The following is a 21,450-nucleotide window of genomic DNA, read 5'->3' on the forward strand; positions in this document are numbered from 1 at the left end:
CTGATCTGTTCCTCTCACCTTTTTTCTGCTTCTCTTTCTATTTCTCCTGCTTGACCCCTCTGACTGCTCCTTGACGAACTCAGATCTACAATAAGAATGTGATTGTTGACACCTTCCTGGGTCAGGTTACCCTCTTTAGTGACCCTAACGACCGCCAAGAGCAGCACACGGTCTACCTTAAAGACAAGGGTAGTCGCCAAGACAACAACCTTCCAGGCACACTGACTGTGCGTGTGATCACCTGCACCACTTTAACCAACATCTGATCAGAAACTAAATGCAGCCTCATACATGCCGCCTCTTCACAGTTTCAGCTTGGTTTCCTCATTCACCCTCAATGCCTTTAGAACTCATACATTTCTACCGTTTTTTTTTTTTTTTTTTTTTACAGTAAAGGGTTAGTTCACCCCCCCAAAAAACTGAAAGTCACTCTCATGTCATTCCAAACTCCTTAGCTGTTATGTTTTCTATAGATCAAAAAAGGACAATTTTGAATAATCCTTCTATTTGGTAGTGACCACAGTAATCCATACAATATATTCCAAGTCTTTTGTAGCCATATGAAAGATTTATGTAAGGAACAGACTGAAATTGAAGTCATTATTCAGTGATAATCTTCTGCTCCAGTGATCTGTTAACTTGAGAACACCTGTGACAGGATTGAATCAGTGAGCTGAACTTGGGCTGTGTCCGTAATCGCACCCTAGACCCTCATTCACTATTATGGCGTTTCTCAAAGTGTGGGGTGCGCCCCACTGGTGGGAAATAGAGACATGACAGGTGGGGCGCGTGAGGAACGAGTGGAAACGAGAGAAAATTTGGTCATTTTTGTGCCCATCTCTTTTAACCTTTTGAGTCCTGTCCCACATATGGGATTTTTATTTCTGTGCCCCTGAGAGTACGGTCCCACATATGGGATTTATAACGTTCAGTAACGTCACTTAACTGCCAGATTCAAACTGTGCTTTCATGCTTTGGCTAGCGGTGAGCCAGAGACGGACGCACTCAGCAGCGCTTGTCATTTGTCACAACTATGCAGTGTTTTTAACAACATAATGTTTATTTTAGGTGTCAGACATTTAAATATACATAAGTACTAGTAAAACCATACATTTAGAGTTTTTTAAAGTACATACTGATGTCTATGGAAGCAGCAGTAACAATCAATTCAAATGTAATTTGCCTCCGTGTTTTATTCATATCAGACACACATAGTATAAGTAACTATAAAGGTTACTCTATTTTCTCCCAGATCACCAGCCACTTACTAACATGGATTTCGGGAGAAATTGATGAATTTACGTGCTATAAATCTGACTGACAGGGCTCGCTGGACAGCTGCGCAAACAAACATGACGGCGCCTATCTCGCGTTATAGATCAAGATCGTTTTTAAACGACAAAACACACTCACTTACACATATTTGAGAATCGGAATATCAGATAGTTGATGACATGGTAAGCAAGTTCATGAATAGTTTGGAGAAAAAAAGGAGAAATAAAAGTGTTACATGTGTCATACAGTGTTTATTGCGGCTGCGGTGTGTGATGTGACAAGCATGACGCGTTGCCATGGAAACAATAAAACCCTCAAATAATATTTAATTTATAATTTATATATAATAAACTTTTTAATGCTGTTATTTGATGTAATGTTTTAAAAAGTAATGGTAATAAAATAAATTAATACATTTTTTAAATGTATTAAACTTAAAGCCTAATTTATTAACATTTTGTTGGGGCGATTGGGGATAGGTGGTGCTCAGAACCCTTCCCTACCTCCAAAGTGGGGAATGGCAGAAAAAGTTTGAGAAACACTGTACTATTAGTCCACTAATATAGTTCAATTCAGGGAGTTAATGAAGACGAGTGAGTGAATTCGAACATTGAGTGCGCTGAAAGGGCTGCCGCTTTAGCATAATTTGTGCTTGCTGTTTAATAATAGTTTGAAACCTAGCAAACTGGCAGCTCCAATAGTAAGATGAAAAGAGTTGTCTTGAACTCTATTATGGAAACTCTGTATAAACCTTAATTAAACTTTTTAATAATTAAAATTAAAAAGGAATTTAAACCAGTGGCGAGCCTATTATTAGCCCATTATAAATAATAATTAAATAAACCCGATATATGGTGGCATTAACAAACAAAGACCATTGATTTCAAACTCGGATAGTTAAAGTAGTGTCACGGATGGCATAGAGACAAGAAGGTTAGATCCAAACACAGTTTTAATAGGGCAAACCAAAAACGTAATCCATACAGGCAAGGGTCCAAAATCCACAGAACAGTCCATACAAAACAAGAAAAACAAACAGTGAAGCCAGTGACCATAGATGAAACCTCAATAACAAAAGCAGAAACAAACCAGGTATAAATAGACAGACACTAATGAACAAACACAAAACAGCTGAGTGCAATGATGGGATAATGAGTCCGGGAAGTGGGTTATGGGAAATGAAGTCCAAGTGTGGTGAGAAACTAGTCCGGGTTGGAGTGCCCTCTGGTGGCTAACTAGGGCACTCCAACTGGTGATCATGACAAGTAGTTCTGCTTACAATCTGTCTTTTTCGTAAAAAAAATATTTCCCTATGGAGAAAATAAAATACTATTCAATTATGACTTTTTAATTTGATTTAGTCTAGTTAGTTTTGTATCCAATACAGTGTGATTTTCGTTGATCAAGATCTGGCAGCAGCGATTCGCAGACAGCTTACCCTGCGCTCTAAATCCTTCATAGACCAGCAAACCAATGAGAATTCACGACAATGATTACGATACATAACAACAGAGCGTAGGCGACAAAGCTGTTGTAAAATCAACATACCTGGAACCCTCCGTCACTGGCAGATTTGAAGAAAATTACTGTGGTTTGGCAAATATATGACATAGAGTTGCATAAGCATTACCAACATTTTATAACGTAAGCTTTATGGTATACCTCAAACAAAGGATGATATTACATTTTTGAACCTGTTCTTTTCAGTGAAATGTTCGATCTGATTCGCGAATCAGTTCTTGAGTTTGTTCATTCTGATTTATGAATGAATCATTCATCCTTTGAACCTGTTCTTTTCAGTGAAATGTTCGATCTGATTCGCGAATCAGTTCTTGAGTTTGTTCATTCTGATTTATGAATGAATCATTCATCCTTTGAACCTGTTCTTTTCAGGGAAATGTTCGATCTGATTCATGAATCAGTTCTTGAGTTTGTTCATTCTGATTTATGAATGAATCATTCATCCTTTGAACCTGTTCTTTTCAGGGAAATGTTCGATCTGATTCGCGAATCAGTTCTTGAGTTTGTTCATTCTGATTTATGAATGAATCATTCATCCTTTGAACCTGTTCTTTTCAGGGAAATGTTCGATCTGATTCGCGAATCAGTTCTTGAGTTTGTTCATTCTGATTTATGAATGAATCATTCATCCTTTGAACCTGTTCTTTTCAGAGAAATGTTCGATCTGATTCGCGAATCAGTTCTTGAGTTTGTTCATTCTGATTTATGAATCACTCATCTTTTGAGCCTGTTCTTTTCAGCGAACCATCTGATTCGCAAATCTGTTCGTGTTTAGTTCTCACTCACTGATCACTGATCCATAATTCATTGATCGGTTTTCCAGTGGTTCTTAATTTAACTGTTCACTGGAGAGGAAGATTATAGGTAAATTATGAATTCAGTTTTGAAAAGTAAAGCTATTGATTCTCTTCAGAAGATGTTGAATAAGTTGTATGGACCACTTTCGTGGTGTTTGGAGCTTGACAGAATGTTGTTGTATGGAAAATGGCTACATAAAGATTCAACTTTTTATGTTCCACAAAAAAACAGCATATGGGTTTTTAACATGACGATGAGTAAATTATAACAGAATTTTAGCCTCTATATGTGAACTATTCTTTTAATACCACCCAGTCATGATCTGAAATTTAATAAAGGGCTATGCATTGTGTTTGCATGAACAGCTGAGTTAGTCTAAGGTAGAATTAGATCCTTTAGGAGTCCTAGTCACATGATCGGCCGCATCTCGTCTGCCAGATCACTGAATGCAGCCCAGCCCAGGGAGTTGATTCAAATCCGATTTTTTTTTTTTTTTCCCCACCCTTGTCTCTCTTTCCATCCCTTCTTTCCTCCACGCATTCAGTCATCACATATTCAGTCAGTGTCACACGTGTGCCCATTCACACAGATTCCCTCGAGATGCACAGTGATGTGGAGCTCCACCTGATTACAGAAACCTTGATCTTTAGCGAGACCTGATCAGCACTCTTTTAGCTGAAAGATTTCAGTGACCGGTGGGCCGCAGCGGGCACCTCTTCAGATTCTCCGGGTCACGTCGCTTAGCAACAGGAGTCTGGAATAGAACCTACTGGAGCATGAAGACGAGTTCTACTCTTACCAGTGGACGCAAAGTACCAAAAGCCCACCCGAACAATCTGCCATGCCATTTTCTGCCTGAAAACATGGATGGGCATTACAAAAATGCCAGGGAGGTTTGATGAGCGTTTCACCTTTGTCCTGCATTTGATATTGTGTGTGAATGTGTGTGTTTGGGTGACCAGTCAGTCCTTATTTGATAAGCCACGTCCCACATCACAAGTTTCATTTAGGATGACGTTTGCCCTAATGATTTGTCTTAGCTTTAGTTTGACAGCTATGTAAAACCAGCAGCGTGATGTGTAGCTTTTTGAAACAATAGTGGGTGGGTTACCGTATGTATTCCTTTTAAGTTATTTTAGTGTTATTTATGTACTATTATAGTATTTATTAATATTTTGAATTAGCATTTATTTTTATTTTGTCAGTTTTTATTTTCATTTAAGTTTTTATTTGTGCTTTTGTAATTTTTTTTTTTTTTTTTTTATATATATATTTCTGTTTAGCTTTAATTTATTTTTATTTCAGTTCTAGTTTTAGTATTTTTAGTACTTAACTTATTTTATTCCGGTTATTTCCATGGTAACATTTCTTATTTTCACTCTTAAATTTTTCATCTAATGTTTATATTTTATTTTATTTCAGCATTATTTCAATTAACAAAAAAGATTTTTAAACTCAAAAAAAAAATACTAACCTAACTAATATAAAGTTCAAACAGTCAGTAATAAAATAAAAACAACTAAACAAATTACAATTAATAGCACAAATAAATACAATAGAACAAAGATACACCTGAACATATAGCTGCGAGCAGCAATTATTGGGGTTCAAACTTTAACCGTAAAAAGGTGTGATGTTTTATTTAGCAAGCCTGTAACTGTCAAACATAGATGGAAACGACCATATAAAGCCAATACAGGCAATTTACCATAGGAAATATATGGTTTTTAAAGTTTTTTAAAAGTTATAGCGCCACCTATGGTCCCATCTCCATAAAAGTTTGCACGCTTCTTCAAAATCATGTGACGCATGTGCTCGCATGCTAATTTTGAGAAGCTGTACGTAAATCAGACAGGAAAAGGGCCATTTTCAGCCTTTTCTTGATTTGCCAAAGAAATATTGCCTTTTTACACCTTTTTAACAGTTATTGCAAAGACTAAAGATACAGAAAGTCTGTCCACTCTTATTAGTTATGAATGAGGGAAACTGCAACGCGTAATATGGAGGAATACGTCCCGCCTTCCAAGAAAAAGAGCCAATCGCTGATTGATAAAGCCATTGCGTCACTGCAGCTGCCGTGTTCCCATAGAAACCTGAGACTCAAGTTTAGGACTGCACATGCGCATTGGCACGTCTTGCCTGAAAAAGATGCTTTTTTAACACTATTTGAGCATAAGAAACAACATTTATGGGACAGATTTTGTTGCTGATTTGAAATGTTATTTAATTGTGAGTTCACCAAGTAGTTTTTGAGATTTCAGGATTCCCCCATTCAAATAGATAGGACTTGGTCTTGGATGCCCAAAATTGCTGCCCAGAGGCTTTGCAAATATGGCTGCTGAGTGAACAGACTTTTCTTGAAAGGGACTTTGGTTATAGCCCCAACTATGGGCCGACCTCTATAAATGTTTGTGTGCTTCTTTAGAATCATGTACCGCATATGCTCATCTAATGACACGAAGTTCTGAGTTTTTGTTTAGGAATGGTAGGCTTTTGGGTACATGCCTATTTTCTAAATTACCTTGTTATAGCTATCCAAATGGCAAAGTTTGGGCAGTTTTGGCCATTGGGCACTCTTTATTGTTGAGCCCTGCTGTATGTATGCATGTAAAGTGATTTTGATATCATGGTTTTCTGGTCACCTTTGTGTGTGTGTGTGTGTGTGTGTGTGTGTGTGTGTGTGTGTGTGTGTGTGTGTGTGTGTGTGTGTGTGTGTGTGTGTGTGAGAGAGAGAGAGAGATCCACTAGCCCTCAAATACAAACTAAGGGCCATTAAAAGGTTATGCACGTTTAAATCGAAGGGAAAACTCTATCAGTGCTAGCGGTGCTCAAAAGATGAAGAGCAGGCCTTTGGACCCACAAATATCTCTGGGTTTACCTCACTCTTGCTCTGAGGATCGCGAGACTGTAAAACAAGGATTTGTCTGTCTTAATGACTTTCTAGTCAGACTCCTGCCAAACAGCATGTGCCATTGTATGAGATTCGCAAGAACTGCTGCACGATTGCATTAACGGACATTCTGTACTTAAGAGAAGATGCTTTTTTTCTCTTTCTCGACTTCTCTTGAAAATGAGGAATTACACCTTAACTACAGACACGTGGTGACTATTATCACCAGCTTTGTGTCCTTTCCAATGGCTAGTTGTGCTGTTCCACCAGAGACTGCTACAGAACTCTTTGTGCACTACAATGTTTTGTTTATGCTTCATGCCCAGATTTCAGTCACTATAAGTGAGTTTTGAAAAAAAAAAAAAAAAAGAAATGGGTCCACATCAGTCTTTTATCATGGTTGGATATGTTTCACCATCTTCTGATTTGAATGTCAACTACACTGCAAAAAAAAAAGCATACTTAAAACAATAAATTTACTAGAGAAACTGTATATTAAGCATATTAAGACTTTTTTAACCATAATGGCAAATAGGTTTTTTTCCTAAGCATAAACTTCACTAAATTTTAAAATAAATAAATAAATGCAGTTGCCAATGTGGTAAGAGAAAATAACCATAATTCAAGACACATTCTCTGAAAAGTCTTAATATCTTGCTCAGTTTTGTTTTAAGGATGCTAAAATATTTATTCTAGAAAAGACAAAACACTGATTAAGAACATGATTTCTGCAGTGTGTTGAGTTTGTGAAAATTTGAGGATTTATGCCTAATCTTTGCTAAATTCACTTCAAATTAATTCATTTATATATGCCTCTGAAGTGTTATTTTTGTTACATGGTGTAAAGTGTTTTGTTTTGTTTTTAATAATCTTTTAATTCTTCCACAATGAAACAGATGTGAAGGCCAAATGGTACAAAAGTTACCAGGAGCCTGTTTGCAGTTTTTAATATTTTGTGTCAAAAATGTAGCATAAGAATCTCAAACATTAGGTTATATTGACTAAGGTTTATAAAATTTGTAATGTTTTTAAAGTTGAGCCAGTATTAATACTCAAACCTAGATGAGCAAGAAAAGGAGAGAGGTGGTAAGAAGAGAAACACAAACAGTGTTAAATGCCAGGTTTGAACAATGCAATGCCAATTAGAGTAACGTTGCTGGATGACAAGATCACGCTGAAGCCCACTGGATTAGCCAGTGTGACACATCGGAGACAAAATGATCTTATTCAGGGATGAATGAAGCTTTTTCTCTAGCTCCATTACAGTTCAGTTTTTATACAACCAGATTGAATTGGAAATCCCCAACAATAGCCCAGTCATTCTTTTACATCATTTGTACCTCTGCAGGCCAGATTATGACGGTTAAACAGGGGATTTAGCAAGGAAAATTTCATGTCTGTGGATGGATTTTACTTATCTCCATTTTGACCTCTATGACTGACTGATTTAGATAATAGAAAGCAGTTTGTACTGAGCAAAGTGGTGTTTAATTGAAACAGCAAAATTCTGACACACATTGATCAAGTTAGCCACCTTGTTTTTGCTTTTTAGATATGGAGACAGCAATTTTGCTCAGATGTGATTTGTTTTTTCATATATTTATTTCCCTGAAGTCTAACCCTGTGTTTCTGAGGCGTTATAAAAACATTGCTCTGTTTATTTGAGCAATCCGACCAGCAGCATTGGCTTAACCAATGGGTAGAGTTTGGGGCAGGGCTATGTGTTTGTCTGACCAATGTCAAACGAGGGGCGTGTTCTGGAATTTGTGTAGTTCAGTTAGGTAATGTGTGCAGAAATTACATACTTTATACCTTTTAATCTGACTAAACAAACTAATAAATAGCCTTAAATCTAGTCAGTTTCTCTTCAGCTGTTACCTTTCATTTTTATTTTACTTTGTTTCATTCAAATCTTAAATAAGTAGATTTTGTTTTTAATGAGAATGCTGTGAAAGATGCCAATGTGCCAGTACAGTTGGAGCCATATGCATTTCCTGTTATATTTTTTTTTTTTTTTGTCTATTTTGCCAAATAACATATGTGGCCAATGGCATATACTAAGAATTGTTGATCTTCAAATGCCTTTTAATGTCAAGGTGTAAAGATTTCTTTATATATCGATCAATTGTTTGTATGTTTTCTTTGATTCATTTTCATTTTCTTTGGAACACCAATGTTCAAATGGTCTTAGAAGGTCATGGTTCACTCAGATAGTGGTGCATGCTTCAGATCAATTACAGGAAACTTTGCCATGTTGTGTCGAGTGGATCTTGATGCTGCTTCCATGTGCAAGTGTAATCTTACATTGCATGTGGGTTTGTGTTTGTTTACAAACAGGATTTACACACAGTATGAATTTATACAGTAACTTATTCAGTGTTTGCGCAGCTAATGCAATGTACGTATGAAGGAAACGATAACGATGCCTAGTTTCACTCTCTTGCATAATTAATTCACAATCTCAACATGCATTATGTCTCTGGAGACTTTTAACTGCTTGTAATCACGAGGCAAATTCAAATCCTCTGAAGCACTGGCATTGTTTCGACTCATACGATCACGTGAATGACGTTCCTGAGTGTTATTTGCTCTCTGTGATGTTACTGGCTCTCTGGCCTTGACTGCTGCATGTACTTTGGCTGAGTGAACCTCTTTTCTTTAACACACGCCGTCACGAATACTGTCATGCCATGTTGGACTTTCTCTAGGCATATTGATAGAGTACAGCCTTAATAACCAGTGAATGCTTGTGGAGCGAGTGAATCCTATAGCTCTTTGTCATTTTTTGACTTGGGTCAGATGTCCAGAGAATGAGCTTGTGATACTCTTGTATTTTTTTCTGCTGATGTTGAACTTGAAACCAACGTATATATACTTAAACAGAAATATACAAAATATCTTGCATGGTATCATTCTATGAAACATAGCTGATATTATCTTTATAACAAGTATCTTTTATTAGCATTTTATACTCATTTGTTTACTGTTTTATATCTAGCCATTGAATCTTGTGTTCAAAAAACAAACAAACAAACAGACAGACACAGACATATATACTATATCTTTACTGATTGTAGGTTTCTGTATCTTATCTCTGTTTAAATGTGTTTTATTTTGCGTGCAAGTCTCTCCTGGGTTACACTGTGGTTATTTGATATACTTATTTGAAGTACTTTTTTTTTCTTTTGTATTTTGTCAACTTGTGGCATGACTTTGAAATAAAAGATTTTAAAAAAATCTTGCTGCAGTTGTTTTGCGCACGAGAATGTTTGAGAGTTTTTCTTTATTTTCTCATCTGATGCTCCATTATTCCAATTAACTCAAATTTTTATTTTATTATATTATTTGTAGCGAATTAGCTCAAAAGGGAAATATGAATAACTAATCATAACTCGTTATAATTCATTATAAATATTTGAAAATCAATGTTACAATCAATTATTCTGTTCGGCCAGCGAACACTCAGTATGGATCGTCTATCAGCTCTTCAGAAAGGATATTTTCCTTGGCAACAGAAAAAATAATGCTTTCTTAGCATGTAGCTGTGGTCGTAATTGTTATCAGTGACACTGGTAAATAAGCACATCAGAATCAACTCGCAAGTTTTATTTAACTACTACACAAACACATAGCTAGACTAAACACACAGAGATATACACAAATCACGCATACATAGGGAATGAGAGAGTGGAAATGAATTTGAACCATAGCATATCAGGGGAAAGGAGCTATGAAAAGAGTCATTTAACAAGCTGGAAGAACCATCAGTTTCTCACTATAAAACACCTACGTTAACAAAGGTGTTCACAAACTTAATACTAAATCGCCATTTAGTGATCAAATGTACGATACTTGCAAATGCATAGTTCTCAGTGGGGGGGCCAGACATTATGGAGTCTACCATTGACTTTTACAATTGTGTGTTTGATCACTCCAGACGCTACATATTTGTTTTTGTTGTGTTGTGTTTCGACTGTGTGATAGAATTTTAAAGGCACAATATGATTAAAATATCCAAAAACCACAGAACAGTGTTATATATTCAGTTGACTTGTGTGGTTACATTGTCCCAGATGTTTCCAAGAATGTAAAAATCCAGAGAAATAAGCAATTTTAACCAGGACACGGACCGTGTACGTTACCCTCGATTTCCGATTTTATTTTGTAGAAACCATGGAAACACCAAAGATGCTTTAATATATTATAGGCATATTATTAGACAAGGGAACAACTGTTTGGATATAGTTATAAATGGTAAACAAATCATTGTTATTTAGCTCAACAGTCTTATTATTTGAATAAGACAAGTCTTATTGTTTGAATCTTGTTTTCTTGATTTCCTGAGAGTACCATGTTCTTTATCATGCTTTAGAGACAACACTATTTTGTGAAGTAGCTAACATAGCATAATCAGATGCAGCTTTATTTTTAGTAACAGTAATACAGCATTCTGTTTAAATTTAATTCCATGCCATTTAACAACACAAGCCATCCAGCATTTATTAATGTGATATTCTAATATCGATTAAGCTTACAACAAGTGTCTCATCATAGCAGAGTGACGCACAGAGTAGCGTTATAACATCATTTTCAACACACTCAAATGTATCTAATATGATAAACAGCACTGCTTTACCCCACATACACTTGACCGGAAGAAGCGGGAGCAGCAACTGCAGCATAATAAAAGCTCCACCGCTCAAGACCCGTGTGTCGCACTCGCCTCTCATTAGCAAACACTCCAGCGGCCTATTACAGCTCCAACAGCACTCGGCCCTGCTCCGCTTCATACTACAGTAACGTTAATAATCTCATCCATGAACATGATTTCTGACCGAGTCCCGTGACTCTCGTCCCGATTCTTTTCCACCGGCTGTGAGGTTGAAGACTACATCTCCCATGATTCTGCACTCAATCAAGCTGCGCCTTTGTTTTGAATAGGCAACCTCTAGCGGCAAAATTTTACATATTGTGCCTTTAATTACTGTTTTTATGTTGGATCTGAGAGACCCCAGTGATGTAAGTGTAAAAAAAAAAGGTAATTTCGTTCAAATTTCATTCAAAGTTAAAATTTAACCACCTAATTGTACTTTATTTTAACATATTTCTGATGTTGTTTCTTTTTGATTAGAAAAATGTCTGGAAGAATCAATGATACTTCAATATTAAATGTTTTTCGACCTATTAAAATGGCTTTAACCTTGAGAGATTTTACTGTTATTTATGGGTATTGTATACTTTGGATTCATGCCCTTTCCATTTAAACTTTACAATCAGTGAATCAGACACACCCAGCATCTGTTTATAGATACAAAGCTTGACCTTTTCATGTTTAGTTTGCAGAGGAGATTGAGGCATTAAAGTGTAACAGGAAACAAGCAGCCGTGTACTTCAGCTGAAGTGACCAGAAGACCTTTGTGTCAAGCCTTCCCTCCCCCACAGTGACCACCCGCTGCCTAACCCCGCCTCCCTCTAAGCTGGATCAGGAATGCCATTGAAGGAGACGCCGAATGCTGCCACTGCTCTCCTGCTGCATTACCCAGCATCCCACATCAACAGGTAGTTTACAGTAGGACATGCGTAAGAGGACGACGACACAATTGAGCCACTGTAGAAGAGTGTACTTTATCCTCTGATATAATTTACACCTGTCAATCACCTGACTCCAGATCAGCTCTTCAACCTGGACGTGTGGACATACCAAACATCTGGTGACAGAAGGACGAACAAATAGAGGTGTGAAGATAGAAGAAGGGAGAAAGGAAAGCAAGACAAACTCTTGAGTCACTGTGAGGTGAGTAAGTGTTCAGACTCGGGGCTTAGCCGTTCAGCACCTCATGCTCTTTTAAGGCTTTACAGAAAGCTACTTACTGCTGACTGTTTTCTGCTCTGCCGCTCTCTGTACCAGGCCTCAGGAGGAACCACTTATACCTTCCTATCGATATTAGAGAGAAGGGTTTTGGAATACTTTAACATAAGCAAGCAAAAACCTTTTTCTTGTTTTCCAAAAAAATATTGAAACATCCTTAAACAAGACAAAAATAACCATTAAGATATTAGGTAACATATTTTACAGTGTCCTTGTTATAGTTACTTGAGTAATAACTATAAATTATGCATAATTACATACAACTACTCCTAAACCTAACCCTAACCCTATAGTAAGTACATGTAGTTAAAGTATAATTACAGTGTAACAAAGACACCTTCAAATACAATGTAACCGTAAAGTGTTACCATGATGGTAATATCTGGTTACACTGTCTTTGTTACACTGTAATTATACTTTTAAGTACTGAGTAATATTAAGTACATACACTTACTGTAGGATTAGGGTTTGGTTTAGGGTTAGTTGCATGTAATTATGCATAATTTATAGTTATTACTATAACTGCGTAACATATGTAACAGTGACGCTGTAAAATAAAGTGTTACCCACTTTACAATAAGGTTTCATTTGTTAACTACATCAGTTAACATGAACTAACAATGAAAAAATAATTTCTAAAGCATTTAATAATCTCAGTTATTGTTAATCTCAGTATTTACTAAAACATTATTAAAATCAAAAGTTGTAACTGTTAACATTAGTTAATGAACCTGAACTACAACTATCAATGAACTGTTGTATTTTTATTAATTAATGTTAACAAAGAGTACTGGAACAAATGTAATGCTCATTGCTAGTTAATGCATTAACTAACCTTAACTAATGGAACCTTAGTGTAAAGAGTTACCATTATCATTTATACTACTACTACTACTACTTGTGTATAATAACATTTTTACAATATATTTTTATAAGATTTATTTTAAGTGTAAAATTGTTTTATTGTCATCCACGTGTGTTTGTGTGGATGGTTAGAGACATCTTCTACAGAGAAGTGAGTTGCTCTGACATGCTGCTGCTTTGACACAGACTCTGAGCTGACAGACACAGAGGAAGAGACTGTGTTAATCTGCCTCTGGCACTCACTAAGGTGCTGGAAAAGCAGTTGAGAGTTTATAGGGGCACAAGATTTAAGTCCTTTAGAGAGTCTTGGCCCAGGGCAAACGACTGGTTATGAAACAAGCCACATAAACGTCTGACCTATTAGTCTAGAAAAACATGAGCAATATTAAGTGAACACATTCATTAGTTATTCAATGCTTCACTGTTAAAGGGGTAGTTCACCCAAAAATTAAAAAAATCTTCTGTCATCATTTACTCACCCTCAAGTTGTTCCAATCCTGAATGAATTTCTTTCTTCTGTTGAACACAAAAGAATATATTTTAAAGAAAGTCAGTAATCAAACAGTTGATGGGCTCCATTGACTTCCATAGTATGGAAAAAAAAAAATACTGTGGAAGTCAATGGAGCCCATCAACCGTTTGATATCTGACATTCTTCAAAATATCTTCTTTTATGTTTAACAGAAGAAAGAAATTCATATAGGTTTGGTGAGTACATGATGACATAATTTTCATTTTTGGGTGAACTATCCCTTTAAAGGTGCCCAAGAATGCTTTTTCACAAGATGTAATATAAGTCTAAGGTGTCCCCTGAATGTGTCTGTGAAGTTTCAGCTCAAAATACCCCATAGATTTTTTTTAATTAATTTTTTTAACTGCCTATTTTGGGGCATCATTAACTATGCACTGATTTTTTCAGCGCGCCGCCCCTTTAATTCGCATGCTCCCTGCCACACGAGCTCTCGATTATATTACAGCACATTTACAAAGTTCACACAGTAATATAACCCTCAAATGTGTCTTTACAAGATGTTCGTCATGCACGCTGTATGCATGTTTCGAATTATGTGAGTAAAGTATTTATTTTGATGTTTATATTTGATTCTCTATGAGTTTGAGGCTATATGCTCCGTGGCTAACGGCTAATGCTACACTGTTGGAGAGATTTATAAAGAATGAAGTTGTGTTTATGAATTATACAGACTGCAAGTGTTTAAAAATGAAAATAACGACGGCTCTTGTCTCCGTGAATTCAGTAAGAAACGATGGTAACTTTAACCTCATTTAACAGTACATTAGCAACATGCTAACGAAACATTTAGAAAGACAATTTACAAATATCACTAAAAATATCATGCTATCATGGATCATGTCAGTTATTATCGCTCCATCTGCCATTTTTCGCTGTTGTTCTTGCTTGCTTACCTAGTCTGATGATTCTGCTGTGCAGATCCAGACGTTACTGGCCCTTGTCTAATGCCTTTCATAATGTTGGGAACATGGGCTGGCATATGCAAATATTGGGGCGTACACCCCGACTGTTACGTAACAGTCGGTGTTATGTTGAGGTCCGCATGTTTTCCGGAGGTCTTTTAAACAAATGAGATTTATATAAGAAAGAGAAAGCAATGGAGTTTGAACCTCAATGTATGTCTTTTCCATGTACTGAACTCTTGTTATTCAACTATGCCAAGGTATTTCAACTCTTTTTAAAATAAAATAAGTGTAGTCTAGTTTATTTACTTAAAATTAGCATCTTGGCAGACTACAGTTTCGGAGTAGCATCTCCAATGTTCAAAAGTACATTTATAGTTTTGTGAATAGAATGCTGCAGTAATGACATATTTTTGTAGGCCAAACCAGAGTTAGCATCCCCCTGGTTCCCTTGGGAAAAACTCAATAGGCTTTTGAATAATTGAGGAAAATAAGCTCAGTGGCCAACAAACGTTTATGATTCTTACAAATTTTGTTCAAAAAGTAAAAAAGTAGAAGTAAAATCTAAAAGGTTATAAGTTAACTACACCACTGTTGCGTGACTTCCCCATCACTTAGCTTCTGACAAAAAAACAAAAACAAAAAAAAAATCATTGAAAGTGGGTTAGAATAGTTTGCAAGAGTAGGCTATAAAAGTGGACTAGTGGGTAGATGATTTTACCTATTCAGGTGATGTTGTTTAATGTCCCAGACAACCTCTGTAGTCCAGGGTTGCCAAGTGGAATTGGGCTACTTTAAAATCTGTGTTTTTTCTCTCCCATGTGGGATAAAGGTTTCCCATATGGCATAAACTGTATTTGACTGAAATGCTTGTATTATAATGTTTTACTCATTTTATATTTCTCTATTGATAAAATTGTGCTAGTTGATGGTGAGGGAGTTAAACTGCCTTTGAGCTCCAGTGAGCTCCTTTATGAATACATTATTAGGGTGTGAGGACCCTATTGGAATTGCTCAGTCAATTCTTCTTCTTCTCTGAAATGAGTTGCATTTTTGAGGACCTAAACATGCTCAAAAACTCATGAAACTTTGCACACGCCTCAGAAGTGGTGAAAATTTACATCTGATATGGGTTTCAGAATTGGGTTTGGCAAAATGGCTCAATAGCGCCACCTACAAAATTTCAATTAAGCGCCATTCACGCTACGTTTCACATACAGGTATGAAATTCGGTACACACATGTAACAGCCCAATACCTACAAAAAAGTTTGTGGGTGCAAAATCTGAAAACCCAACAGGAAGTGAGATATTTAGAATTTTCTCTGCACAATTTTCGCAGTTTTTGCCATTTCCAGACGTTGTACTTTAAAAAATTCCTCCTAGAGCTTTAATCAGATCAAGGTCAAATTTGGTCAGTTTAATCTTAAGGCCTTAGCGATGTTACATTGCAAAGATCTTGAGTTTTCACTGAAGGGCGTGTCTGTGGCGGCCTGACAAAGTCTGATGTTTCGCCATGGAGGAAGCTGTTGTAAGTCAGGCATACACATATCACACATGTGTGATAAGAGTCCTGGCCTGAAGACATCTTTATGCCAGTATTCAGTTAGTCATAGCTCCACCTGCTGACAACAGGAAATGGCATGCTTTGCACAATAATTCACTCCCAGAAACACATTTAAATATGCCATGAAGTACCAAACATGCTAGAAACATCATGCAACACTTAGCTAAGTGCTAATGTATGCAATTAACGCCACCAAACAGGAAGTTGTTGTAACTCAGGCATACAGTGTTCGATCTGCTCCAAACTTCACGTTTGATAATAGTCCTGGCCTGAAGACATCTACTTGGCAATATTCAGTAATAGTCAAAGCACCACCTGCTGGCAGCAGGAGCTGTGGTGCATCAAAATGACTTTGCCATATTTCTCCCATTTATCCGCTTAAATGAATATCGCCCACTTTTCAGTTTTCCTAAGCTTGGGTGCAAGGGCCCTTTCATCGCTGTTTGCAGCTTTAATTTATGGTTTGTTTTTTTTCGTTAGCCAGGAATGTTTTCTTAAAGCTGCTGTCCGTAAGTTTTGCCTCTTTGTCACCATCTCTGTTTGAAACCTTCAACTGCAGTTATATGTGGAATTATCATCTTTACGTGGATATTGTACTTCGGAATCACAGATTCAAAGTCTTGGAAGTATGACCAAAATAAGAATTTTCACTGGAAAATGTCTGAACAAGTAAGTAACATTTCTGCCACTTTTGTTCTGACCAACTAAGGAAAAAAGCATTAGCCTACAATAAATTGCGCTGCCAATGGTGATTAAATCTAACAATCACTTCACAGATCACATCAAATTGTGTAAATTATTATTGTTGTTAAACTTTGTTCTCAAATTGTTAATGTTAACAACATAAGCATTGCGTGACTATGTGTATTTAGTGTGTATTAGAGTTACCTGTAGATTCCAATTTCTGTAGCCACTCTGCAGTCCGAAGTCTTTTGCTTTTGTCGACGAGTGAATCTCCAGTTGTCACTGATGATTGTCATTTGGACCTTTCTGGATTACAATCCGCCATCAAAATGATGAGTTTAATTATTGCAGCTGCTGTGAGAAAAGGCTATAAATGGTCCGCTACCAGCAGCATCATATATGCATAGTCTACTAGCTGGGACTCCTTGCTTTCTGTTTACAGATGTGACGTAATGGTGCAAAGACGAATGGCTGCATGCTCGAATTTCCCGAGGAAGCCCACCAGTACCGATTTTATTTTATTACAAGCTTACTGTTTTGAATCGGGCTAAGGTAAGGAGATAGTTTTGAACACTGGTTGGTTAGGTACTTGCTCTAAAATTGATTTTGGATCATTTTTAACCAAAAAAGTTACGGACTGCAGCTTTAATGTTCCCAGAACGCTCCCAGAACGTTATTCTAACCTTCATCTAACATTCCCAAAACATTAGTTTTTGGTTTGTATAACGTTATTCTAAAGTAAATCTAACGTTCCCAGAATGGTATTCTAACGTTAATCTAACTTTCCCAGAATATTAGTTTTTGGTTCCCAGAATATTATTCTAACGTTAATCTAACATTCCCAAAACATTAGTTTTTGGTTTGTATAATGTTATTCTAAAGTTAATCTAACGTTCTCATAACATTATTCTAATGTTAATCTAACATTCCCAGAATGTTAATTTTTGGTTTGTATAACGTTATTCTAACATTAATCTAACGTTCCCAGACTGTTAGTTTTTGGTTTGTGTAAATTTATTCTAACATTAATCTAATATTCTTATAATGTTATTATAACATTTCCAGAACGTGAGTTTTTGGTTCCCAGAAGGTTATTTTTAGGGCCCGAGCACTGATGGTGTGAGGACCCTATTGTAATTGCTCAGTCAATTCTTCTTCTTCTCTGAAATGAATCGCATTTTTGAGGGCCTAAACATGCTTAGAAACTTTGCACACGCGTCATGCATGTCTCCCACTATTCACTATTTTCCTATGGTCACCGTGTGGTGGTGGCCCCGGGTGTGAGGGCCCTTTCATCACTGCTTGCAGCTTTAACGATGTTTATGATTACTACTAGATAGTGATATTAAAGTAGAAATTCAGTTTAATGCTTAACAGTGACTGTAAAATATGTTTGGGAATGGCATATTTTGAGATTTGATTTTTTGGGATAGGGTCATTGGGTTAGTTTTGGGTTATTTTTGAGGTTTGTTTTACAGACCTGGCAACCCTGATGTAGTCCTATTTAGCCACTTGTTTGCATCTTTTTTCTGATGAGTAAAAGCCTTTAAGAAAACATCATGAGGCAGTACTACTGATTTATTTTATGTCATAGAATAAAATGTGAAAATATCTTGAGCTTGTGTTAACCACAGACTTTATTTGAGCCATTTAAAACCAAAAAACAGACTTCAAGACAATTCAACCGAAAATGTTATTCATACTATGTACAAACTGGATTTTGTCTGCAAACAGAGTCTATTCAAGATGATGTTTTTTTTTTTTGAATAACTTTGCAAATCATTTCTCAAAGTCTCCTATTTGGATCTTAATCTAGTGGACCTCACTGAAAGCAGTTCTGTGTTTGACCATGTGACACACTAACACACTGTCTGTGCTGAAGGCCTAACACAAACCAGAGCAGGTGATGTGATGTCCCTTCTGTTTGACATTCGTTTCTTAGTGTTTAATGAGTTTGCAAAACTCAAATGAACAAAAACCAAGATCAACAGATCTATACCAATTACTTCATTTAGGCATTGTAGCACCTTTCTGCATCACGTTCTTAAAAACAAAATTGGTCTTTATATTGTGCTTAATCTGTGCTTAGCATCCACACTAATCTTCTTATTGAGAATGCCATGAGGACAGCACATGAGTTAACACATGCCTCAGTCTCACTCCCCAAACTACATTCTCACATTTGATTTGATAATAGTGACATGAACTTAGAAAAGTAGATCTGTGAGACAGTTAAGGCAGGTATTTGTCATATTTTATATCATATTTTATATGATGTCTGCTCATGACGCAGATGAGGATATAATTTTGTTAATGCAGTGTTGAAAGAGAAGGGAAAAACGCACAAGGAAATGATTCAGCTGGAATATACAAATGACAGTTTGCATAGTGACAAGCTTATCCAGAGAAATCTGCGTAAGCTTCTAAAGACTCCCTCTCCCTCCCTGCTGCTCACCTGACCTGCTATGGGCCGCATGGGTGCTGCTCTGGTTAACCCTATGGAGTCTGGAGCATTGGATCTGTTATTTTATTATTTTTATATGTAATCTGGCATATTGATGGGTCCACGTAGCACAATATAACATTTTCTTATGTGAACTTCATGTGCGTTCAAAAAGACCACATTGAAAATCTGGGATCAATATGTAATTTAATGCAAGTTATTTCATTAGATTTTTCTATTTATTGGTTGATTGATTGATTGATTGATTTTTTTTATTTTGTTAAACATAAACATATACTTAAACATATATTGCATATATTTGTTCTTACATTAGTTACAGGCCCACATAGTTCTGTAAACAAGAATAGTTATAGCAGACATTATCAAAAAACCAAACAAACATATTTAATAAACAATAAAAACAATATATATATATATATATATATATATATATATATATATATATATATATATATATAATGGGTTCAGCTTAAATCAGCTGGATTTGTGGCATAATGTTGATCACCACAAAAAAAAAAAAATCCTAATTTTCTCAAAATAAAGCAAAGATCAAGGTTACAGTGAGTCACTTGCAATGGAGGTGAATGAGGCCAATTGTTTTATTTAAAAAAAAACACATTAAATATTCTGTTATTAGACCTGTAAAGTTGTTTGAATCATTTTTACTGTCATTTTAGGACAACTTAGTAACACTTCAAGGTCGTAAAATTGGATAACTTTACACAGAAAAGATGAGCAATTTTTCACACTAAATTCATCATATTGTTTGTCATGTTATACTATTCAAACTGTGAGTGTTTGTGGCCCCGTTCATTCCATTGTAAGTGTCTCACTATAACCCAGATTTTCACGTCTTATTTATTTATTTTTTAAAGAAAGAGAGGAACAAGTGGAAATTAATTTTGTGAACATTATGCCACATATGCTGTAAATTAAGCTTAAGTTACTGAACCTGAAATATATTAAACAATATTCCTTAAAGGGGACCTATAATGCCCCTTTTACAAGTCTCTGGTGTCCCTAGAATGTGTCTGTGAAGTTTCAGCTCAAAATATTCCCACAGATCATTTATTATTTATTATCAAATTTGCCCCTATTTGGGTGTTAGCAAAAACACACTGTTTTTGTGCATGTTCCTTTAAAGGTGCCCTAGAATCAGAATTTGAATTTACCTCGGCATAGTTGAATAACAAGAGTTCAGTACATGGAAAAGACATACATTGAGTCTCAGACGCCATTGTTTCCTCCTTCTTATGTAAATCTCATTTGTTTAAAAGACTTCCGGAAAACACTCGGATCTCAACATAACACCGACTGTTACGTAACAGTCGGGATCATTAATATGTATGACCCCAATATTTGCATAATGCCAGCCCATTCAACGCATTAGACAAGGAAAGGCAGTATTAACGGCTGGATCTGTGCACAGATAAGGTAAGCAAGCAAGAACAACAGCGAAAAATGGCAGATGGAGCAATAATAACTGACATGATCCATGATATCATGATATTTTTAGTGATATTTGTAAATTGTCTTTCTAAATGTTTCATTAGCATGTTGCTAATGTACTGTTAAATGTGGTTAAAGTTACCATCGTTTATTACTGTATTCACAGAGATGAGAGTCGTTGCTATTTTCATTTTTAAACACTTGCAGTCTGTATAATTCATAAACACAACTTCATTCTTTATAAATCTCTCCAATAGTGTGTAATGTTAGCTTTAGCCACAGAGGATAGCCTCAAACTCACACAGAATCAAACGTAACCATCTAAATAAATACTTTACTCACATAATTCGAAGCATGCATACAGCATGCATGACGAACATCTTGTAAAGATCCATTTGAGGGTTATATTAGCTGTGTGAACTTCGTAAATGCACTGTATTATAGTCGAGAGCTCGTGGGGCAGAGGGAGCGCATCTCTTAAAGGGGCCGTGCTGAAAAAATCAGTGCATAGTTAATGATGCCCCAAAATAGGCAGTTAAAAAAATTAATAAAAAAAATCTATGGGGTATTTTGAGCTGAAACTTCACAGACACATTCAGGGGACATCTAGGACTTATATTACATCTTGTAAAAAAAT

The 21,450-nt window shown here is 36.1% G+C and overlaps 2 protein-coding genes across 5 annotated transcripts in view; both read left to right on the forward strand.

Moving 5' to 3' along the window:
• Positions 1 to 4,823, forward strand: part of capn5b (calpain 5b) — a 44,833-nt gene extending 40,010 nt beyond the window's left edge. For 2 of the 3 annotated variants that reach the window (XM_048167461.1, XM_048167462.1), the window contains one exon: positions 84 to 4,823. In XM_048167461.1, coding sequence (XP_048023418.1) covers positions 84 to 266 — 183 coding nt within the window. In that variant the 3' untranslated portion in view covers positions 267 to 4,823. The remainder of the gene's footprint in view (positions 1 to 83) is intronic. The other variant, XM_048167463.1, reaches the window with a different exon arrangement.
• Positions 4,824 to 11,897: 7,074 nt separating this feature from the next.
• myo7ab (myosin VIIAb) overlaps positions 11,898 to 21,450 on the forward strand; it is a 52,206-nt gene continuing 42,653 nt past the window's right edge. The window contains exons 1-2 of one of the 2 annotated variants that reach the window (XM_048167426.1): positions 11,898 to 12,043; positions 12,154 to 12,278. The gene's annotated coding sequence lies outside the window, so the exon portion shown is untranslated. Of the gene's footprint in view, positions 12,044 to 12,063; positions 12,279 to 21,450 lie in introns of those variants that run through there. The other variant, XM_048167427.1, reaches the window with a different exon arrangement.

Source organism: Megalobrama amblycephala, linkage group LG18 (genome assembly GCF_018812025.1).
Source record: "Megalobrama amblycephala isolate DHTTF-2021 linkage group LG18, ASM1881202v1, whole genome shotgun sequence".
Lineage (NCBI taxonomy): Eukaryota > Metazoa > Chordata > Actinopteri > Cypriniformes > Xenocyprididae > Megalobrama > Megalobrama amblycephala.